Consider the following 24,682-nt stretch of genomic DNA (forward strand, 5'->3'; position numbering starts at 1 on the left):
ATATATATATATATATATATATATATATATATATATATATATATATATATATGAAAAAATGGGTATGCTTGGTAGTGAGGTGTCCCATTCTCCTACTCTCCCCAATACATGTGAATGTAGTTCCCCATTTGAATGAGTGGATGAGAATTAGACGCCTCACTACCAAGCACAAAAACTTATGCTTGGTACCAAGCATATCCATATTTCTACACACACACGCGCACACACACACACACACATACACACATATGAATCCATAGTATTAAACTTAATAAAGTTAAGGTCTCCATATAATATTACTATAAAAAATTATGTTGGAACTGGACACAAGCCTAGAGTGGGGTGAATAGAATTGCTATAATTTTTTAACTAAACTCAGAATAAGCAGCAGAAATAATATGCAAAAAACCAAAAGCAAATCAACATAGGAAAACACGAGATTTTTGTAGTGGTTCGGATCAAAATCCTACGTATACTATTCCTTTCTGCGAAGAACATTCTTCACTATGACCAAAGTTCTTCCAAATCACAACCTAATTTAGTAGGCTTTATAGACGAGACCTTAGAATTTATCCGAAACCAGTTGATCGACTAACCTAACTCCTCACAATAACCAGAGGAAACCTAGCCCTAGCTAGACACCCTCTATTCACTTAGCTTGATTACGCTAACCCTTAATTACCACTGCTTGAGTACGCTATCAAACTTATAAGTTTAAAATATAAAACCAACCCAAATATAGTTAAAGTACAATTAGAAAAATCTTACAGTGCTTTTAACAAACTGCACTTTAAATCAATAATGATGAAGATCCGTGAAGAAGCGATGTTGAATTTGAATGCAAATGATAGTTCTTCTCTCTGAAACAATCCTTCGATGTTGTGAGCGACGAGATGAAAGTTGAACGAGGCCAAGGTTGAATTCTCAAATCAAACTCTCTCACAAACCCTAGTTGCCTTCTCTCTTCTTGTTATTTATTCTCTTTCTCAATTCCCCTTTAAATTGGTCTTGAAAATATAGGAAAGAAATACTCTAATCAGAGTTCCAATAGAAGTCCAAAACTATTAAGGAACGACTGAGATTGGATCTTAAAAACTTTCAAAAACCGCCAAATCGTGTCCAAACCCTCGATGGTGAGATATGATCATCGATTGTGCAAATTTTGGTTTATGGATTGCTATGATTGTTGACTGTAGTCCATCGATGGTCGACTGTAGACCGTCGATGGTTTGAAATCTAGTTTATATTTCTCTGATTCTTTCCTATAGTCCATCAATGACTTGACTGACCATCGATAGTGCCTCGTGGCCATCAATGTTTCCAAGGCTAAAACCAACATTTGTGTTGATTTTGTATTGTTTTAAACTGTAACTTATTTGTACTTGCCTATACTATATCATATTGTAAACATATCAGTAGCAAATGGGAGTATGTTTTTGATCAAACAAAGAATATTGCACGAACAATGTTATACCAGAACTATCGTTCCAACAATTTAATCATACATGTTTAATTTTTTTTATTAAAATTCAAGGTAAGATGAAGCCCCCTGAGCCTAATGTAGCTCTACCACTGCTTGTAACGTGTATAACTATAAATTTGTGTATTTGAAAAGTAATACATAAAGTAGCCAACCATTCCATGACTCGACCAAAATCCAATGAATTAAACCCAAACACCAACTCCACTTTTTAACTATGAATAGAGTAATTGCCTCCAGACTAATTAAAAAATAGTATATATATATGAACTCAGTTTCCAAATATTGAATAAATAAATAAAAACAAATCACAAGAGCCCTCATTTCTTGAACCTTTACTAAACAACTCCATCGGGTCAACCAAAGTACCCATCAATCTCTTCTCTCTCACTTTTCCCACCAAATCCTGCGGAATATGATCCTTTCCTCTCTTCTCAAGTCCCAAGCCCCAAGCCAATGCGAGAAGCTTAAGGATCCAATTTCGTATAATTTAGAAGAAAATAATAATGATAATAATAATTGGGATGTGTGCGTGTAGGTGAGCGACAGAAAGCCCAGCCGGTGAATTTTCTAACGGAACATTTTTCAAACACACCTAAGAATTTTGAACCGTTATCTAAAAATACCCGTTAAATTTCTTTTTCCCATCAAACCCCCCTTACATTTTCCATGAAACCGCTAACTTTACCCACAAAATCCCCAACTCACCCCCCTGCACGTATTAAGGTCAGAGGTCATGATCACTAATCTTCTTTCTTGTTTAAAAATTTCAAATCTATTGTATTTCTGTTGAACCGTTGGTTCTAATTATTATATATAAGGAAGCTTTGAACATTGAGGTTAATTTTCGGTAGACGTGGGGGCCTATTCCAAACCCATTCACTATAAGTTAAACTTCTATGATTCAAGAGTCATTACACTAATCTCTGCAACTGCAGTTACAATTACAAATCAAAACTGGCAATATTAATTAAATCCGGAGCTTCGTTGGAAAAGATCAAGGGGATCCTCACACAAACGGGCGCAACATTTTGGTGTGTTTTGTAAAATTTACCCCTTCTAAATGCAAACCACTCCCCTTGATAACCATTCCCCTTGCGCTACTCAATCTCTCCAACTGAACAACATAAATCGTAGGGTAACCCCAAAAGAAAGGAATACCCCGCTCTCTCTCTTTTATTCCCCATGTGAAGACCACATGCTTTTGTATCACATTACCCCCCTCTTCATTTCCTCTGCTTCTTCCAGTGGCAGCGCTAGCGGTGACCAGAACCGAGAATGGGGAGAAACGGGCTCCCTTCAATCTTCATTGCGGCTGCAATATCTCTTCTCTCAGTTCTCGCCCCCGTATCCTCATTTGATTACAAGGACGCCCTATCAAAAAGCCTTCTGTACTTCGAGGCCCAGCGGTCCGGCCACCTCCCTTACAACCAGCGCGTTCGATGGCGAGGGCATTCGGGGCTCACCGACGGGCTCCAACAAGGAGTAATATCACCCTACCGATCTCTCATCGTCGATCAATTTTTTGTTTTTTTATTCTCCCAAGCTGAATAAAATTTCACAATACCGTTTCTGTTTAATTTCGTACGTGCAGGTTGATCTTGTCGGGGGATACTACGACGCCGGCGACCACGTTAAGTTCGGCAGCAGATAGCCGCCGCAGGCGAGTACGAGCACGCTCTGGAGGCGATCAAATGGGGGACTGATTACTTCGTCAAGGCTCACACTAGCCCCAACGTGCTCTGGGCCGAGGTAGGCCGCCAACAGCTCAACTTTATTAATGGGTTTTAGTTGTTGAATTCTGATGGGACTGACATAAAGATATTAATGTTGTACGATATACGAAAGCTGGAAGAAGAATACTACGACTTTTTATATTCGCGCAAACCTGCATTTGTTGTTTTTAGTATACGTATAGTAATAGAGCAAGGATTGATTTGCTTAATTTGAACGGCGAAGGTAGGAGACGGCGACACAGACCACTACTGCTGGCAGAGGCCTGAGGACATGACTACATCGCGTAAAGCGTACAAAATCGACGCTGAGAACCCAGGGTCGGATCTCGCAGCGGAGACCGCCGCGGCGATGGCTGCGGCCTCGGTCGTCTTCAGGAAATCCGACCCGCATTACTCTCACCTGCTCCTCCACCACGCTCAACAGGTATGATTAATCTCCTCGTTGCCGTCAAAATTCGTGAACATTGGAGGTATTTTGATTTTGTGTGGTGGTGCAGCTGTTTGAGTTTGGGGACAGGTACAGAGGGAAGTACGATAGCAGTGTGGGGGCGGTGAAGAGTTACTATGCGTCGGTGAGACGAGCTTCTGTGGGCTGCGCTGTGGCTGCACAAGGCCACAGGGGGCCAAGCCCAGTACTTGGACTATGCGATAGAGAAGGCCCAATTGTTCGGCGGGATTGGGTGGGCTATTACTGAGTTCAGCTGGGACGTTAAGTATGCCGGTCTGCAAATCCTCGCCTCCAAAGTAATTAATCATCATCACCCTCTTTTTTTTTATTTTTTATTTTTTATTTTTTTTCCACCGAATAGATTGGACCGTGAAGTACTACATCAAAATCGATTATCTTTCTTGAGTAGCTCGCTAGTTATAGCCTAAAAACTAAGGCCTCTAGACCCGACACGCAACCGACTTTTTGGCGGGTTTAGGGGCACTGTGAGTAGCTTAAAATAGGTCGGATCGATGGGGTCATGGACCCGCAGTTTTGGGCCTGTTTAGTCTGGGAACGGGCTCGAGTTCCAATGACTGGACTCGGATTTGATCTGGGCTTGGCCGACTACGGAGCACCATTGTCATGAGCCTACGCTCTGACACATAACCATTACGCGTGATGGGGCCCTTTGGATATGTCGGCAGCCCAGTTTGACTTGGGAGCCCAAGTTACTCGACTTGAAACTCCGCTCCCTAACGAGAGTTTACTTGGAGGTTAGTTGCACATGGTGGTGGACATGTTTATTGTTGCGATGTATCGTTTATCATTTCTCTTGTTTGACATTGATTGATAAACTTTCTGAAACTTGATTGAACATCGTCATCACCCTAGCTCTAAGATTCTCCTTGTTTCCGGCGAGATTTGGTGGTGGAGATGTGAAGCGTACAACGAGAATCATAGTGCAGTAGTGTAATGATGTCTGTATCTTAGTGAGGTTTATGTGTAGAGGACCTATCTCCGGTTAGTCCTATCAAAATTTCCCCATTTGAGAATCTCTTAGGACCCGTTTCTTTGCATTATTTAGAGGGGAAAGCCCGCCAAAGTTTTAAAAAAGTCAAAACTTTAGCTGGTTTTCTTGCAAAATCACCCTAATTTGAGGCGATTTTGCAAGAAAGCTCGTAAAAGTTATAACTTTTTTAGAACTTTCTTTCCTTTGTTGTACAGTGATGATGCAGGATGAATAGAACAAACATGACCGGATAAATTAAGGGGCTTGATCAGTTCTTTTGTTGCTTTTGTTTCAGCTACTATTGACCGAACATGACCGAAAACATCGGAAAATTCTCGAGCAATATCGAACCAAGGCCGAGCATTACATTTGCGCATGCTTAAACAAGAACAACGGGAGAAATGTCGGCCGCACCGCAGGCGGCCTGCTCTACGTCCGACAGTGGAACAATATGCAGTATGTATCCGGCGCCACATTCCTCATCACCGTCTACTCCGACTACTTGGTCGAAGCCGGCGGACAAGTGAACTGTCCTGACGGGCCGATTGGGCCTCAAGAGCTTTTGGGCTTTGCTGCGTCCCAAACCGACTACATATTGGGCTCGAACCCGATGGGCCTGAGCTATTTAGTCGGGTTCGGATCAAATTGGCCCAAGAGAGTGCACCATAGAGGAGCCTCGATGGTATCCTACAAGGATAGCAAGGAGTTCGTTGGGTGCACTCAGGGGTATGATGGTTGGTACGGGCGGCGGGACCCGAATCCGAATGTGCTTGTGGGTGCAATTGTGGGCGGGCCTGATTATCAAGATAATTTTACGGATAGAAGAGGGAATTTTATGCAGACCGAGGCTTGTACTTACAATACAGCGCCTATGGTTGGAGTTTTCGCGAGGTTGAGTATGGTTGAGGAAGGCCGTGCATCTTCTTAGCAGGCTGAAAGCCCATTGAAATAATTAAAGGAATGAGAGTATTTTTTTCCTTTCTTTTTTAGTTTTAAAGTTAAATAATGTATATGTTTTTTTTGGGCTTAGGTGTGATACATTTTGTTACTTTTTCTTTTGTAGGGATTAAGATGCCTTAATCTGTATAACGAGTATGTTAAGGGGCTGTTTGGTTCGTTTCCTTGATATAGGGAAATGCCCATGTAAAGAAATATAAGTTTTGAGTTTTTCAAACTTTTTCAAGAAATAGATTGTTTTGCTTTGGTTCGCACATAAAAAATGGTGAGAAACCAATGTATTTATTTTTCTTGTGTTTGGTTCGCATAGAAAAAAAAAGAAAACTTTTGTAAACAAAGCAAAGAAGGAAAAAAATCTGACGTGACAGAGTTTTCATCAATTTCACTCGGTTGGGGAAGGAAATCAGAGAGGGAAAAAAATCTGAGCTGACGGCGATTTCAGCAGAGTTTTCCCTCTTCCATCCGAGCGAACCAAAGCGGCACAAAGAAATGGACGGAAACAAAAAAACTGACGTGAAGGGCTAAAAATCTGATGTGGATGGATTTTCTGAGTTTTCCACCCCTTATAATAGCGAACCAAACAGCCCCTAAATATATACGAGAGGATTAAAAAGAAGAAGAAGAAAGTTTTTTTTCCTTTTGTTTTGCTATGAGTTTATTGTATTGTTTTAAATATTAAGAATAAACTCGGAAAAACCCATCTTTTAGAGAATGAACAGATTAAAATAGAAATCCTTCGCTTATTTTCAGAAAACAAAACGAATATAGTTTAGTTCTGTAACAAACTAGCAAAAAAAACTGGTGCCAATGTACGGACAACTACGGTGAACAAGAACACAATCTCTTTTTCTACTAGTCATTCTAATTTACATATCTAGTCTCACACAAAAGTTGAGAAGTACCGGCCCGGGAAATTTTAAAAGTCCGTTCAGAGAGTCAAGAAAATTCACGCATGTCTTTCTTGCTCCACAATCTTCATATTCGCTGGACCAATCCACAAAATGATTAAGTTTATGATAGGAGAAAATTTTAAAATATACTATTTCTAAAACTTAATTCTCAAAATCGACAGATTAATATTTATGGATCCGGATCCTCTCCAATTAGGTGGTAGTTGGAAAGTCTCCAATTCCTCCAATCATCGTCGTACATTACGAATTCAAAGGATGAGATTAGGCCATAAGATAAAACCGTTGTGGTGTTGAAAACTGTTACTTTCCATAAACCACTATTCTTACCATCACAATAGTGGAATCCTACATGGTCTAATCTCGTATATTGAATTTAGAGCGCACGACAATATTTAGGTGGTAATTGGAGAATCTCCAATTACCACCTATCTAAATCCAATATTTATTTATCCTAAAATTGATTTTATGCCGCATTAGCGTTACGGAAAGTTATTAATTTTGTGAGCATGGAATTGCCAATCCCGTAAACTTAACATTTTAATCCCTAAATAACACACATATTTGAATTGATCATAAATGAGATCCCTTGGATTTGTAAACGGCCCCGCATGCAATCACTCTTTTGGACAAGTGTGGATTTCCAAGCGGAATGTGTGGATAGAATTAACAAAATTGTTAGTTTTAATTAAGTTTTTTAATTTCCCGGAATTCTCAATCCTCGGTAACTAAAAATCACTTTTTTCTAAAAGGATAAACTTCTGGTAGTTGGTGCTGATGTGGCTTAGAATCAGTCGGCTTCGATAAGTAAAAATTAATTTTGTTTATTTTGAGAATTAAATTTTAGAAATTGTCTATTTTTATAAAAAATGTTTTTTTACGGGGGTGTCCGTTTCCATGCATTTAGCATTTTGCATCTAAAAAAGGATTCACAAGTTAAAATTCATGGTTTTTTAGTAAATATGTTGCTTGTTTAATATTCTTTTACTACGGATTTGCAGTTGTCACATAGGACAAATGAATCAAATATAATTCTAAAAAATTGTGTTGATTTTAATCACTTGTGATTTTAGTCAGACATTGCCAACAAAATTCATGTTCAATAAGAAAAGTGTGGTTCAAATTTATCTCTTATACAAAAACTCTTTAATATACAAACAAGATTTTTAATATAAAAGTTTTTAAATCCCTTGCATGTATCAACGAACAATCTAGGAACCAAACACTGCTAGTGTGTTTTCTGGAAAGTCTGCCCTCTTCCTTAAGGGGGTGTTATTTGTTCAAAATTGTTTGGTAAGGTTAGGCTGGTTATCCAAGAACCATACATTCTAGGATTTGGATTATGACTAGGTTTTTTTTTTTTTTTTGTTTAAAGTCCTCGACTTTTATGAAGGATTTTAAAGCTTCTTAATGGATTCTTAGATTGAATGTTAAATAATTATTAACAAGCATAACTACTATTTTATCAACAAAATATAATTATTTCATTAATAATTTTCTATAGTTTAATATTTTTTTGTAGTTACAATTTTAAGATTAAAAATTTACTTATATCTTTTATATTTAAATCTGTAAACATTAAATATAATAGAATGATTTGTCAAACATTCAATATAAGTATTAAACTGTTTAATATTTAGGAAAACTGTTTCAATGCCCTAAAAATATTAACTACATGTGACCAGACCCCCTATATTTTTCCCGTGTGGATCAGACCAAAAAAGTTACGTTTAATGTGTCAAGTACCGTTTAAATCTAAATTCTAATTTTAAAATCAATAATACCATAAAATTAAATCATAGGAAAAAATCCTAGTCCTAGTCAACAATTCTCAAACAATAACCCCCGTCCTAGCAACAATTCTCAACAAATAACCCCAACCCCCCCCCCCCAAAAAAAAAAAAAAAAAAAGAAGGAAGAAAGAAGGGCGGGGGGGGGGGGGGGGGGGGGATTGTGATCTTGTTTGGATTCGGTCCCTTCACAGCTGCGAACCCCCGAACCCGACCCATCGTCAGCGGTAAATCTAGTCAGTCGATAAAACACCCCCCTTTCACTCGCAGAGCAAAAAGCGCAACCGCAATCGAACAAGATCGAGATTGAAGGAGAAGAGGAATTAAGTGATCGAGAGCTGGGAATTTTTAGGGTTTTGAAGCAACGTCAACAACCAAAATGATCGGAGTCGGGGCCAAGCCAAAGCAATACAGCAACGTCCTCGACAAACCCCTCAGCAGAGGCAGGCAAGAGGTGAACAATCCCTTCATTAGGGTTTCTGCTCATCAATTTCTCTTTTCTTTTTCGTTCTTTATCTCGTATTTCAATCTATTTATGGAAAAGAAATAATACTCATCAGATTGAAGGCCAACAATTTATCGTAAAAGTGTTAACGGCATCAAAGACTAATTTTTTACATATTCACTTGACATTTTTCTTGCAGGTTAGCTTGAGTGCATTTGCCTTCCTGTTTTCTGAAATGGTACAATACAACCAGACACAAGTCGATAACATTGCAGAGCTCGAGCGACGGTAAAATTTCTTTTTTGTCCGCTTGATGCTATTCGATCTATATATATATAGTTAACTGACATGCTTTAATCTTATGCATTCATTTTCCTATCATGTTTGCTGCTATATGTTTCTGATTACATTAGATTTTTAAGTATATTGATCCAATCCAGTCAAACCGATGAGCAGCACCAATATTACATAACAAGAACCAATTCTAGAATGGATTCGGGTCCTCTCCACTACCAAAAATTAGTGTAGAGATCACTACTTTTATCACAACCATTGATTTGTCTAGTGGGTGGTTGTGATTTGTCTTTGAGTGTGTAAATTAGGAATGAGTATAATTCATGGCTGTATGATGATTACTACATTTATAATGAATCACAATCATCCACTGGAGAGATCAATGAATGTGATAAAAGTAGTGGTCTCTCCATTGTTTTTTTTTGTAATGGAGAGGATCCAAATCTTTCTAGAATCTAGATATTTGAAGAGATCTGATGTTTGAAGCTCTGAAAGTTGATTTAATTATTATATTAACAAAATACAACCATATCTGTCGATTACATGTTGCCTCTGGTTCCATTACGGAAGAGTTAGTCTTAGGTTAACTTTCATTACCTCCACGCCTCACCCCCTCACCCCCCCACCCAAAAAAAAAAGAACACAACAAAAAAATTCACGCACACAAGAAAAAAAAGTTTGGCCGTTTGGTCAGATAAACCCCCTTAAACTTTTAAAATGTCAAGAATCCCCCTTAAGTTTTGGGGTTCTTTGAAGATCCCCTTCAACTTTCAATATATTTCAAAAAAACCCCTAAAAGCTTGAACCACAATTTTCACCGGCAAAAAATACCCCCTACATAATTTCACCCACCCATGTGAAAATTGTGGTTAATATCGTGCAATTTTTTTATTAAATGTTAAAATTTGAAGGTGTTCCCCCCTTAAACTTTTAAAATGTCAAGAATCCCCCTTAAGTTTTGGGGTTCTTTGAAGATCCCCTTCAACTTTCAATATATTTCAAAAAAACCCCTAAAAGCTTGAACCACAATTTTCACCGGCAAAAAATACCCCCTACATAATTTCACCCACCCATGTGAAAATGGGGGGTTTCCTGAAATTTACACTTAATCTTATGCAGTGCTTCATGAAAATGAAATATTACATGCCTATGGATATGTAGGTTAGAGGCTGCTGGCTATGCTGTTGGAGCAAGAGTACTTGAACTTCTTTGCCATAGAGATAAGGTATATAACTGATTTCTATTTCTGACTAACTTGGATTTTACCTTGCATGATATTACCATACTAATTTCATACAATTCATCATATTATATTCCGTGGCTTAAAATTATCTTGAAAGGATCTTCATTTTTTTGGGGGTGGGGGGGTGGGGGGTGATGATGTTATCTGATATTGAGCTGTTACAGTCCTACTCTAAAGTCTAAACAATATATGCTTCATGGATTCAATGTTTGGATCAACAGAAAACACTTCCATTTTTCGTAATAATCAACATTCAACACTTGTTTATTTATTTGTATTTTCCTACTACATGGTTGCTATGTTGTCATTCATTATGTGTACTACAAATTTACTGGATTGTGAAAAGCATGAGAATAATGATAGCATGCCATTACTTAATAGCCATTTTGCTACAAGATAATCTTGTGGAGGTCCCTGGCTTTCTGAGATTTTTTTCTTCTTCTCCTTTTTATGCCCTGAAGAAAACTTATGATTTTGGGCTGAACCAGACAAAGCGGAAGCTATTCAATTTTCCTTAGCAAACTGGACTCTTGTTTTTACCATCAGGACCTGAATGTTTCCAAAAGAATTGACCATATCTCTATTGCCAAAGTCCTGACTAAGGCAGAAGAAAAGGGTAAATATATTGAAAAAAAATTAAAACTAAAAAATATCCTGTCTTATCTAAAATTGACCAAAATAATTTAGAACCTTGCTAAGTTTTTTGTCCCTATAATAATTGAAGCATATTGAAACTCATCCCTGAATCAAATGTCTTCATGTAAACTCATTCTGCATCACAAGTGCATTAGTATATGGTTACTGGGCTCTGTAGTTGCTTCTTCAATGGCTTTATACTTTCGCTTTTGTATGACCCAGTCTGGAAGTTTCATGGCTTTTATGGCACCACTTACAGAGATAGCTTCATTTGAAATCCTTATATGATGTGTACAATTTATTCACTTCAATAACACCTATTAATCTCTTAAAAAACACGTACTAGGCGTTTCCAATTCTTCTCTTTGCATGGTAATATGTTTTATTAGCAGACAGTGGTTTTCTTGGTATAAGCAAGTCATGGATCCCCTGTGATTCTCGTAGCTTCATTGCATACAAAGTCTAATATTGTATATCAATTTTCTGATGCAGGGAAACAGAAGGGAGACACGCTTATTGGGGATACTGTCGTTTGTACACAGTACGGTGTGGAAGGTTCTATTCGGAAAGGTTTCTCACGCAGCACACTATTCTTCTTTTGCCTGTTTTTTAATAAACTTTTTTTAGCTACAACAATAGTTTACCATCATTCACTGTCCAACGATAACCGAGTAAAAGATCAACTTATATCCCAGAGTACGAGATATCAACCATCCTTGACTTGCACTAACACTTCATAACTATTTCCATCATTTACGTTAGCTGTTTGATAAAGGAGAATGTCGTTAGATATTATTGTGTTATATAATTTCTGATATCTCCTGAGATCAAAATGCAGAGGAATTAGAATCAGCATATTAAATTCACCCTTGGGGTGGCTCACTTTAAAATGCATTTGAAACTTTTCCAACTCTACACATCACAATTATCTGAAAAAATGTTAATTTGGTTGCTGGAATATTCATGTCCAAATTTTGTTTTAAACCTGTTCAACTTTTACTAGTAAATAACAGCAATAACATGAAAAAAGTATGGAGCTGTGGTCTACATTTACTCCATCTTCTTGGGTATCTACTGCCTCTGAACTAAATCATGAACTTTCTGCGCTTGTAATCATCTTTTGGTATTGCAATCAATCATAGACTTATGTTGAGTATTTCTGTTGAACATTCTCGATCTTGGTTTGTCCGGAGATGATAACAGCGGTCGTCTTTATTAATTGTTACATCCTCATTATTTCCAATGTGTTATTAATTGATTCTACTGCAATATTCGAGGGGTAACTTGTATGTGAAAGTACCCTAGAGGGGGAGGGGGGTTGAATATGGTAATTGCTAATCTAATCCGATTTCGTTGCCGAATTAAAACTTATTAACTAATATATCCTAAGAATGTGATGTATACAAGAGATATATGCAAGTATATAGAATTAAACAAAGAGCGATATAAACATGAGACAATGATAAGTGCGCCAATACCAAACACAAACAAACAATATGATTACGGAGTTCAGTCACCCTCGATCTACGTCTCCGCTCCTCACCCTCGAGGAGATACTCCACTATATCACTAAAACAACTACACAATCTGTTTTCAACGCTTACCGATAACGTTTACAAATCACACTATTGTCAATACCACAAGACACTCTTCTAAGTGTTGGCCTACCCGTGCCACATTCCTCAAGTACTTGGATTTACTACCTCTCCCTAGGCCTTACAACCAACACCACTTCTCTTGGAATTGACCACGGTCTCTCCCAACCACTCCTCTAAGTGTCATTGTGTATTACAACGTGTTCTCAACAATAAAGTGCAAATAACAAGATTTGTTCTCTAAACAAGATGAGAACTAAAATGAAGCTCACTTTCAAAGAACCACTCACCACAACCCAAATATACAATATGTGAAAATACTTAAGCTCAAATATGTTGTGTGTGAAATCAATGATTAAAAATAAAATCAAACTCGAATTAATCTAGCAAATATAAATATAACAATTTGAATATAAACAAGCTAGATAATTGAGTTTAGAAAACTTCTCCAAGAACAAGAGAGATTCCAAGAATGATGCTCAAAACCAAAATGATCTCTTCCTCTTGTAAACTTTTTGTATAAACAAAACACACCTAAAACTTTAAAATAAACTTGTGTAAACTCACTTAAACATCCATAAGAAATAAATGAGAGTTGAGGGCTTTTTATAGCCTCTCAAACAAACCAAAAACCATAAAAAAACGAGTCTGGAAAACTAGCCGTTACAGTACCGTCGGTCGACTGATGCACTGTTCAGTCGACTGATGAGCTGACCGTTGGCTGATTCTGGAAAACTATCGGTCGACTGATGCAAACCATCGGTCGACTAATGCAAACCATCGGTCGACTAAAAATACTGTTCAGTCGACTGATGAGGTCGGTCGACTGAGTAGAAACTAAACTAAAAATGCAGAACAGTTTATCGGTCGACTGATGCAAGTCATCGGTCGATTGAAAACACTATTTAGTCGACTGATGGAGATCGGTCAATTGAGTAGAAACTTTTCAGCAATTGCATGGCAGTTTATCGGTCGACTGATGAACAATGTCGATCGACTGATAAACGTGCACAACTCAGTTTAGAGCAGAAAAACTAATTTTCAAAGTTGTATGAAAAATAACAAATAAATTCCAAAAATTATGAAACTTGGGGAAATGTTTATATGCATGAATATGAACATGTTATAAAATAAAATTTTAAAATATCATTCTCCGTTAATGAAAACTTGTCATTTTGCAAAATCAGTCAAAATACGAAATCTTAAAACACTTGATTTTGACAAAATGATTTCAAACAAGTTTGAAACTTCTTTTGAGTGGATTAATAGACTTTATAAAAGATGTAAAATAGTATAGTCAAGTCTTTAATCCGTTTTAATCCGTAAACACGTAATTTTTCCAAAAGGATGTATAATGGGATGAATACGAAACAAATGTGTAAAACAATGAAAACAAATAAAATGTGTGTGTATGATTTGAGCTCTAAGTATAAACACACAAAGTATAAACCTAAACTACTATATCCAAGCAATAGATCTTCAATTAGCTCGTCTTGGTTGCGGATGAAGCGATGATAATCTCGACTTGAATTGTGACGGCTTCATTCCTATTTCCACCAACCTCCAAGATATCGTCATTTGCGTTCAATTCTATCCAACCTCCAACGGGTGATCTTTGTGTAGAATACCTAACAAGCAAACACAATCACTCAACACACGATGTTAGGAATTGTCTGCTGATCATCAAAACTAGATTAGATAGTAGGCTCATAAACATGAGACCTAACTGTATGTGCCTATTCGCGACTCGGTATATAAAAAATGGAACTTAGCAACATCATGATGCTAACATAATGCTCAAGCCTATATGGCAAAGAACTGCAGGCTCTCCAATTCTTAGTTCTATTTCCTGTCTGCTAGTAGAGTTGTAGTTACTCTGTACACAACTGCTACACGTGAGAATGAGATGTAATGAAAAGCATGATATTTTAACGTTAACACAATTACACACACAGCCATAGCCTTTCCTATATGCTTATTAAACAAAGAAATGTTAATGATTTAATACCCATGTCCTTTACCGTTGGGTTCAAGCATCTGAGTTTCACTTTTTGATTTTTTAAATTATTGGTTGATTATTCATCTTATGTACTAGGATTAGTTCCACATGTTTGGTTCTAATTCTGCTTCAAAGCGCATCCTAACTCTAATTACCCGTCTCATTCTACTCCTATTTTACTAGGTTGCAGACTCACTTGAGAAGGGAACTGAACATGAAGATGAATACATGATCAGTGAAAAAGAACTTCTGGTCAATCGGTAATCTACTATGCTTTTATGTAGCTTAAATAGTGTGTATTATAACTTTCTGATGGTAACCTGCTCATCCACTGTAATGCAAGATTTATTTCCATACCAAAAGATATGGGGTCATTCAATTGTGGAGCTTTTGTGGCTGGAATTGTGAAGGTGAGACAGTTTCTTCAGTTGTCCACGTGTTATTCTCTTGGAGACAAGTAACTTAACATTCTAAATATTTCTTGGTTCTTTTGAAGGGTGTCTTAGATAATGCAGGTTTTCCTGCTGTTGTCACTGCACATTTTGTTCCTATGGAAGGCCAACAAAGGCCACGTACCACAATTTTGATCAAATTTGCTGAGGAGGTGAGTTATGTGTTCAATATACATTATGATTTTTTTAGCCAATTTGGGATCGAAAGGGCATATGTGCTGAATTAGCCACTAAGGTACAAGTGTCAATAACTGATGTTATGTTATTTAAGCTCTAGCATCAATATTTTGGTGTGACTTTCAAATCAGTTGTACTAAGTTCTTTGCATTATTTCTCACCTTATTAATACAAAATAACGCTGAAACCAAAACATGTCTATTTTCATGAACTTCCCTTGACCGTGGACAATTGTTTTAAGTATGTTTCAGGCAACTGCACAACCTCATGTGAAGCCTGTCTTATTCCCCCAATCGATGCATAGATTAACAGCATAAACTTAATTTTATTCACAATATACTTCATATGAGTTGTACCCTCTGATTACTTCTCTCCCATCTCCATCACATGCACCTTCTATTTAACTCTGTTTTTTTGTCATGGAGACATGGCTTTGTCCAAAGTTGGGGGTATAGGAAGGTCTAAATTTTGAAACCATGTTATGACCATTGATCACAAATAAACGTAAGGCTTCAAAGCTAAATTAGTTGGGGGTATAGGAAGGTCTAAATTTCGAAACCATGTTATAACCATTGATCACAAATGAACATAAGGCTTCAAAACTAAATTAGCTTAAAGTGTTCTCTGTTATTTCAGGTACTCCGAAGGGAAGCAAGATTTAGCTAAGCTTCTGCCACAGATCTCATTTGCATTCACATGTTCGAGCTCTTCGGTAGGACTTGAGAAAGTTCGCAAACCCTTGATTTTAGTTTTCGAGAATTACACTTATGTATTACTCATATGCTTTTTGCAGTACGTACAGCCGTGATGTCAAATGTCGTTAGTGGCGGGAAGCACAAATCATTTTCAGTTGTTTCACCGAGAAACTCCATAAACTATCAACTGTCCTACTTTTTTACATGTATCAGTGTATATTACCTTGACAATGTATTCAAAAAACAAAAATAGCATTTTCTTGTTGCGCTTTCACTCGATGTGGTGACAAGTGAAGTTGCATACCTGCGCTATCTCCTTAAATTTTATGTTCCTTCTTGTGTTTTCTACGGAGCCTCTTATCTTCAGAATGTAGGATGTTAATGAGGTACCGGCTGTCTATTTTTCCCTGTTTGTTTTGTTTTCTGTTTCCCCACAGTCCAACATTGTTTTGTAAAAATTTCAAAAGATAAAATAAGTTCCGGAATAACTTGTACGGCATATTACAACCCAATAGCATTTTGGAAACCAAATTAATGGATATTAAAAAGGGTGTTAATTGTAAATGGGTTCCATGTGGTATCACCCAATTCCGAGTAGATTCTCTATAATTCTATTTGTTGCTAACGGACCTCCTATAATATTGGTTTTAAGTGTTAATACACTTTGTTAATGAATTTTTTTTGACTTTTTTAAAAGTCAAAAAACAGCAATCGAGGTCCATCTTCACCTATTGAACCGTATAGAGTCTATCTGTCTCCTCAAACATTTTTAATAATTTTAACGGGAGGGGAGTGATTGACTTGAACCCAAGAGGAGGGTGTGGAAAGGAAAATAGTGGAATGCAATCATTTGTGTTTGGATAGGGGATGAGAGGGTACACTATAAGTTCTTTGGTGTAGGGGATAAGAAGGGAAGAGGAGCTACTTGACCAATATGCCCTTTTAATAAAATAAGAAAGTACGCCTTTTGGTTTTCTCATATAAGACAATATTAGAATTTTAATAAAATTTCACTTGAAACCCCTCCCCTCACCTCCTAATTTGTCCATTTTTGGAGGGTTGAGAAAGTGTCTAAATTTTCTAATTTTTATCCCTCATTTTGTCTCCCCTTGCTAACTAAGAAGTGCAGACAAACATAATGTTAAGAGGGTTAGCATTGTAAACCCCCCACTCCCTCCCCCTTCTTTCTTGGAAAACTCTATCCAAACTCAATATAAGAGTCAGGAGGGGGAAAAACATTCAGGGGGTCAATTCACATCAAATAAAACTATAAGGGGTTTATTTGTAACTGGGTGATACTACACATTTGTTTGAAATTAACCCGTAAAAATATTCCAATTATGTTCGTAGCCATACCTTAGATGATTTGAGATAGATGGATAATCGTAATTAAAAATTACTGTGGTTTTAATTTTAACTAAAAAGTAATCCTGTTTTAATCTTAAAAATAATACTAATAAAGTCGAATAAATGTTATAATTTAAGGTTAAATGTTAAAACATAATAAAGTTGGGAGGTAAATTGTGAACCCCAAAAATAACTAAATCGGAATATGAGGCCCGTTACTGCTCGCCGCTAGTGTTAGCTGACGAAGCCGGAGCAATGAACAGAAACAGAAAGGGACTCGCAATTCTCATGAGAACTCGAATGAAGAAATCAGAAATAGCGCTTCCTCATCCAAAAGTACCCTCGATTTCTCCATCAAAACCCTAGATTTCATCTCTCACTCTTATCCTCATGAGATCCGATCGAAGCTTTTGCTTTCTCTTCTTGTTTCAGGTTGATGTTGACGATCCTAATGGAGACAGCAGCGGCAAAGTTCTGCTCCAGGATGTGAAGGAATGGATGCGAGCGTCAATCTCGGTTCCTGGCAGCAAATCGGAGCCTGCTGATGTCAATCTCGAAGATTTCTCGCAGGTTTGGTCGTTTTATGATGATAATTATGAAAATAGTTTCGTTTTTGTTTTTGTTCTTGATGATTGAATTGATCTTAGGGTTACATTAAACTCCCTCAAGATGGGCGAAGGCAGCTGCTGCTTTCGCTGTCTAGAGAGTACGATGTGAGCAGGGCTAGGGTGCGCGAGCTGATGCTGCAGTATCTCAGCTTCGACCTCGAAAGCTGTAAAAATTTCAATTTCTTTATTATGGGCGAGTTAGTAAAGTAGAACTCAAAATTAGAACTGACATAAATTGAGGGACAAATTTTTATGGTGAATTTGGTAAAAAGTAGGACTGAGATAAATTTATCCCACTTTTATCAAATTTATATAGAAAAGAGAGTTCTAGTCTTCCAAATTGTCCCAAGTTTAAAGCCAGAACTACATAGTAAAAAGTTAGAACTTTCCTACTTACTTTTTTATTTTGCATATTTCATTTCTCCATTATCTTCAAACCACACCATAAAATTAGATCACATCTCTTCTTAGCCTTCCCTTCTATTTAATGTTATTTTTATTTTTTATTAAATATTTGAATTGTGTAATTAATTTAAATTAAAAAATTGCAAAATTCATGTTCTATTGAAGATTAATTAAATTTGAGAGATGATGGAATGATGTTGGCAGATTGAAAAAAGAGAAAAAAGGGGAAAACTATGTTTTTTAATTTATAATACAATAATAATTCCAAAAAATCAAAAAGTTACAAATTATTATTATTATTATTATTATTATTATTATATCTTATAGTGTATTTAATAGTTCTTCAAGATTAATTAACACTAAAGTAAATAATTATTAATAAATAATTATAATAATATGTTTTAAAATGTATACATGACTTAAATGCTTATTGATTTTTGAAAATTATCCTTAATTATACTAAAAATTATCCCACTAAATATCCTGTTTTAAAAAATTACTCCCAATTATCCCACTAAAATATCCCACATTAAAAAATTATCCCATACTAACAATTGTTCCACTTCTCATTAATTTTATTGAACTGGGCTTTGTTATGTTTGGTCAGCTACAGGCAATGAACACTGTAGCAGTTCTGAACAAGAAAGTGGGTTAGCTGCATTGTACAGGACTGAGAAGAATCTACGGGATGCACTGAAGCCGACGTATGCTGCTTTTTTTGAACGACTGAATGCTCACCCGGGCGGATTGAAGTTGTTGGTTGTTCTTCGTGCTGATCTCCTCTCTTTGCTAGCGTAAGATTCTCAGACTTTATTATAATAAATTTCATAACTAATATCTGGTGCAAGATTATTTAGACTTACTCGTTGTTACCTGTGCAATGCATGGGATTTGGTATTACGATATTGTTGCATGCATATTGTGATATACTATGATTTGAAACAAAAACCTTTAACTGTCCAAGATAAACCACTTAATAATAAAGGAGTTAGATGGGGATAAAATCACAATAACATGGAAGCTAAAGATGGATGGTAATGACTATTTGCAAGAGAGATAGTGTAGGAATGACTGACACATATCATATTCTTGCAATCAATGACAATCGTTTTAGTAGAATAATATAGATATTTCTTGTCAGCGTCTGATCTCTCTTATCTACAGCAAAGAAAATACACCATCCATTCGATCATTAGAGTCATATCTAAAGGAAAAGCTTATAACCTGGCTTAGTCCTGCAGCGCTGGAGCTTCACCAGATAACATGGGATGACTCTGCATCCTTGCTCGAGAAAATTGTAGCATATGAGGTGGAACTTCTGCTTTTTGGTTAGCGTTTGGAACTATATATATATGTATGTATATGTGTGTGTATATATATATATATATATATATATATATATATTATATATATATATATATATTTAGAGAGAGCAGAGAGAGAGAGAGAGACGATGGAGCAAGCCTTGGTACAAGTTGCTTAAAGCAACTTAGTAGTGATGTGGTTTAATCTTGCCCCTACATCACACCTCAAAGATAGAGCCTCAACCAGCCTTCACCAATCCAATGTAGATGTAGGGACAAGATTAGGTCACATCACTACAAGTTGCCTTGGAGCAACTTGGTACACAAGTTTTTCCATTTTCTCATTATATATATATATATACTATATATATATATATATATATATATATATATATATATATATATATATATATATATATAGTTCTTTGTTTGAGAAAGTTTAAGTTGATCTTCCAGTTTTGTAGGCTGTCATCCAATCAGAAGTCTCTCTCTCTCTCTCTCTCTCTCTCTCTATATATATATTATATATATATATATATTATATATATATATATTATAATGGAGTGAGCTGGCAGCTCACCTACCCCGTGAGCTGCAAGTGTATTATGACATGTGAACCCCTCACCGATGTGACTAGTAGGGGCTCACATGTCATACACTTGCAGCTCACCGGCGGTAGGTGGGCTGCCAGCTCACATCCATTATTCTCAATATAATATATATATATATATATATATATAGCTTCTTTGTTTGAGAAATGTTTAAGTTGATCTTCAGTTTTGTAGGCTGTTCATCCAATCAGAAGTCTCCTAGATTTGAAGAGACGATTGAGTGTAGGTCGTCGTTGCTTTGGATATTTACATCCAGCCATACCAGGTATCTAAAGCTGCTCTTTTGATTCATTAAATGGTCGCTTGTTATCTTGATATGCAGTTGGTCTTCTCTCCCTTCTAGTCTTCTCCTAAGCAGTTTCTTATGTTCTTAAAAATATCTGGATAATCTATGCCATGTAATTGTCTAGAAGTTCAAATTCTAGCATCATTATTGTAACTTTGGATAATCTTTGGCATGTAATTGAACTTCATGGAAAGCGTATTTGGCTCTCCATAATTGGTTCTATCTGTCATTATTTTAATGCGCAGACTGTGCCATGCATAATAAACAATTCTATCATTTAACCTTGTTCTTGTATCTTAATATTAGGTGAGCCACTCATTTTTATTGAGGTTGCACTTTTGAAGGAGATGGCCAAATCCATACAGGTTATTTCCTGTGCGCTTTATTTCAATGTTATGCATCCACTTCTTTGAGGCTATATTTATTTCTCTTTTGGTTGAAATAGGAGGTCCTATGGGATGATCCTCCCATTCCAGAAAGTGCAGCATCTTGTGCATTATTTTATTCTATTTCATCAACTCAGGTAAGCTTAGTAATTATTGTCAGACCTAATCCATTAAGAAGTTATTTCCTTTCTAGAAGCTGTATTTAGTTATCATCTCCAATTTTCTCTTTATAACAGACCGATTTCTTGTTAGAACATATATATGTTTAAGTGAAGATAGTTTTTATGTCCTTTAACGTAATAATATATGTTAAACTAAGTCATATCTGTTCGATTCTTTTTTGAACTTGTGAAGATGTATTCTATGAAGCTGTCCATCACGGTCCATCTTATCAAAGCTTAAAGTTCCACACTGTTGAACAAAAATAAATAACAAATAAAAAAATTGCAAATGATCAGAGCATAACTAGCACCAATACCTGAGAAATGAATGCCTACAAGTTAAGTAAATTAGTTGTAGATATTGAACTTGTATTTAATGTAACAATGTTTTGACTCATCAAACAGTCTTTACCTCAGAAATAAGAAGAGAGATGAATAATAAATAAAATCACACACATACAAACACAAACACAAAAAAGAAGTCACTGAAGTTAGAGCTCCTAACCTATAAGATACTAAATGCACAAAGGGATTTTTTGAAAAAGACCGATTTTGCTAAATAATTAGCAAAATCGATCATTTTACCAATTATTTAGCAAAATCGACTTTTTTTTGCCAACAGGTCGATTTTAAAAAACGCCCAGTTCAGAACATACGAGACTACTAGTCCCGCATATTTTAGGTGAACTAATCACCGATTAGTTCACCCAGAAAACATACGGGACTAGTAATCCCGTATGTTTTGAGCACTCATTTGTTATGCCCAGCAAACCCACGGGACTACTAGTCCCGTGGGTTTGCTGGGCAGAACAAACTAGTCTCTGCTTAACGTACGAGACTACTATAGTAGTCCCGTACATTAAGCAAAGACTTATTTGTGCTGCCCCAAACCCACGGGACTACTAGTCCCGTGGGTTTGCTGGGCAGAGGCAAATAAGTCTCTGCTTAATGTACGGGACTAGTAGTCCCGTACGTTAGGCAGAGGCTTTTTTGCTTCTGCCTAACAATTTCACGGGACTACTAGTCCCGTGAATTTGCTGGATAGAGGCAAAACATGCACAAAAACATGCACACGCCTCTAACTTCATATACAGTATTATTTGACCAAAATTTTCAAAAAAATATTATCCACATTGTATACATTGATTTTCACAACACAAATCTAAAAAATACACAAATCCACATTGATTTTCACAAAATTTTCACAACACAAATCTAAAAAATACACAACATCACAACACAAATCCGATGAAATAAACACCGGATAATAACAAGTTTAATCAATTCAGAACATCACAACACAATATACATGTCATATGCATACCAATATGGCAAAACCCTAAACAATTCCAAAGGTATCAAGTCTACCCATAAGATAATATGTAGTCTAAGCGAAACAAATCCAAATGTATCAATAATTTTATACGACAATATATAATCTTAGTGGAAAAGCTAACCTAAAAGTCCGCCCCTCCCCCGTCGTCTCTCTCTTCGCATCCGCTCAGATCGTCGACGGCCTCCTTCGTCTTGAGCTTGTATATGCTCGCTCTCTGGTTGTGTGTGGGGCTGTGACGATCCCACTTGCTGTGACGAACCGGCTTCATCGTTGTGCAAGCAAGATCTACCACGTCTTCGTCGGCGTGCATATAAAGTATCTTCATGCCACCAACTCGCGACCTTCATGTCGATCCTCATAAGTTTGTCGAAAAGCTCTACGAACCCTCGCCACTATTCGATGCAAGAATAATACGTGTACTGAATCTCCTGTGGCGATAGCAATGCCCTCATTTGCAATCTCCTTTACCTCGTCCATAGCGTCTTTCTACAATCGTTTACAAAATATCGATACATATAAAAAACCAAAAGCTAACAAGAGATTAAAAACTCTATGATAATTTTCGCAATTACTTACCCATTGTCTCTCATCTACCCCTCTTGGTACATATCGAGATTGTTGGGAGCGAATCTCGATTTCATCGACCAGAGGCGTGGTTTGAGTGATTATCCAACGTCTGGTAATCCCCCAATACCATCTAATGTCATCGACTTCCTCCATTGTAAGATAAAGCTGATCAACAATAAGTTAATGCCGATCATTCCATCTTGCAATGTATGAATGATGCGTATTCCCCAGTCAATCTGATGACCACCTTTAAAATTCTCTCTATTTTTTTGACATATTGTGGAGCGTGCTGCGCGAATCCAAACTGTCTAAACACGTGATCCGGCATGTGCATTTTCACAATTTCGAAATAAATGAGAGGAACTCTGGCCCTCCATATGCCGTGTCCCTTCATACAAATCAGCGGCAGACGAGGTAGGTAAGGTGTGTATGACTGCCACTCGAACTGCAAAATACTACATATATTAATAACTCTTTGAAATATATCGGTAGCTTTAAACAACTTCGATTCAAATTCGATACTTAAAAAATTTTCATCCGGTTGAGCTCCCTTTTGTAAAAATCTAATTGTCTTGTCGGGGTCTCATCGTAGGCTTTAGTGACATTCCATTTGCAGGTATGATATAAGGTAGGTTTTTGTTCAAAATTTTAAATTTTAAATTAAATTCAATGATTTTTACCTGCAGCATAGTGGAATCTGTCCATCTAACTCTCGAATCTCGCATAATCGCGGTCTCAAAACCAACCTCTCCCATGCCCGAACTTGTAATAATGTTAAACATCCCTTGAGCTCTTTATTTTGCATTAATGCAACCTTCGACATCTCTCGATATAGGTATGCTAAAACAACATTACCCCATGATAATGTGCCGCACATGTCAAAGTCCTCGAGAAATGGTAACCACCTATCACATATTCAAATGCGTTAGTCATATTTTATAAAAATAGTGAGCAAAAATCTCTCCTTATCAAATTCAATTGCGTTATAACAATAATAAGTTGTCTTACCTCAAATGCACTTTATGTTTACTTAAGTCGGGAAAAAGAAGGGTCCCGATCATGTGCGAAATATATGTTCTAGTATGCTGTTGGATCATGACTTCTGATGTATCTTCTGGCAAATGGTTTGCAAAATTCTCCTTTAGCCACTTCAATCTAATATATCCTCCAGGCAGGGACTTTGGAGATAGTCCTAACAAATCATCACATACACTTCGCCAAAACATGCTTATCAGTCCCCGTAACACAAGGGCCATCAATGCGGAAAAGGATCACCGCTACGTCCTGAAGAGTAATAGTTGCCTCGCCGACACGTAAATGGAAAGTGTTAGTCTCCGGCCTCCATCGATCCATCAACGCATTAAGCAGGGCCCAATTGAGCTTCATCCATCACAATTTTGAGCAAGTGAGAAAACCGGTGTAGGCTGTCTAAAAATCACAATAGATAGCTTATTCAAACAAGCTCCGACAACGGAGGTCACAATCCGCAACTCCACAATTGCCACAAACAGAAGCGACCTCCTTCTGAGATGATTGATCTTGAGGCTGGAAACAGCATGCTTAATATCGTAAGCACTATTAGAGATGGCTGATGAGCAGTGGGACGATTTAAGAATAAAAAGTTTGACTCATTGGTGAGTTGCTTGATAGAGAGCTATGGCGAATAATTCATCTTAGACACTATGGATGTTGTATTCCCGTCTAGCTCCTACAACGAAAGCTACAATCAAATGTTATCGGGTCGGTGAACGAATGTTGGCGAATGTAGGGCTTTACATAGATCGAGAAGCAGTTACAATTCAAGCGACACTCTCCGGAACGACGG

General features: G+C 36.9%; 4 protein-coding genes across 4 annotated transcripts in view; all 4 read left to right on the plus strand.

The window, feature by feature from the left end:
* The window catches only part of LOC109820909 (endoglucanase 11-like), a 3,605-nt gene extending 2,526 nt beyond the window's left edge, over positions 1-1,079 (plus strand). Inside the window, exon 5 of the mRNA XM_020387104.1 lies at positions 1,021-1,079. Coding sequence (XP_020242693.1) covers positions 1,021-1,079 — 59 coding nt within the window. The remainder of the gene's footprint in view (positions 1-1,020) is intronic.
* On the plus strand, positions 2,448-5,824 carry LOC109820684 (endoglucanase 11-like). Its single transcript, XM_020386874.1, is given in 7 exon segments — positions 2,448-2,965; positions 3,075-3,123; positions 3,126-3,232; positions 3,440-3,640; positions 3,714-3,790; positions 3,792-3,960; positions 4,951-5,824. Coding segments are annotated over 7 exon segments (1,443 nt in total). The 5' UTR covers positions 2,448-2,758; the 3' UTR covers positions 5,584-5,824.
* LOC109822715 (trafficking protein particle complex subunit 5) lies at positions 8,507-16,064 on the plus strand. The gene is made up of 9 exons (XM_020388946.1): positions 8,507-8,764; positions 8,955-9,043; positions 10,211-10,274; positions 11,421-11,498; positions 14,706-14,782; positions 14,866-14,932; positions 15,019-15,126; positions 15,788-15,863; positions 15,945-16,064. Exons 1-8 carry the CDS (start codon positions 8,690-8,692, stop codon positions 15,815-15,817), a joined length of 588 nt encoding a protein of 195 aa, XP_020244535.1. The 5' UTR covers positions 8,507-8,689; the 3' UTR covers positions 15,818-15,863; positions 15,945-16,064.
* LOC109822213 (malonyl-CoA decarboxylase, mitochondrial) overlaps positions 17,393-24,682 on the plus strand; it is a 20,615-nt gene continuing 13,325 nt past the window's right edge. The window contains exons 1-8 of the mRNA XM_020388384.1: positions 17,393-17,529; positions 17,626-17,763; positions 17,841-17,967; positions 18,814-19,000; positions 19,371-19,515; positions 20,296-20,386; positions 20,714-20,772; positions 20,853-20,930. Coding sequence (XP_020243973.1) covers positions 17,449-17,529; positions 17,626-17,763; positions 17,841-17,967; positions 18,814-19,000; positions 19,371-19,515; positions 20,296-20,386; positions 20,714-20,772; positions 20,853-20,930 — 906 coding nt within the window. The 5' untranslated portion in view covers positions 17,393-17,448. The remainder of the gene's footprint in view (positions 17,530-17,625; positions 17,764-17,840; positions 17,968-18,813; positions 19,001-19,370; positions 19,516-20,295; positions 20,387-20,713; positions 20,773-20,852; positions 20,931-24,682) is intronic.

Source organism: Asparagus officinalis, chromosome 8 (assembly GCF_001876935.1).
Source record: "Asparagus officinalis chromosome 8, Aspof.V1, whole genome shotgun sequence".
Lineage (NCBI taxonomy): Eukaryota > Viridiplantae > Streptophyta > Magnoliopsida > Asparagales > Asparagaceae > Asparagus > Asparagus officinalis.

What these genes read in the sequence shown, in the direction of transcription:
- LOC109822715 (XM_020388946.1), top strand. Translation starts at nt 8,690, where the DNA reads ATGATCGGAGTCGGGGCCAAGCCAAAGCAATACAGCAACGTCCTCGAC. An exon ending in TTCTTTGCCATAGAGATAAG is followed by an intron (nt 10,275 to 11,420) that starts GTATATAACTGA and finishes TTTCTGATGCAG; the next exon opens with GGAAACAGAAGGGAGACACG. An exon ending in GGAAGGTTCTATTCGGAAAG is followed by an intron (nt 11,499 to 14,705) that starts GTTTCTCACGCA and finishes CTATTTTACTAG; the next exon opens with GTTGCAGACTCACTTGAGAA.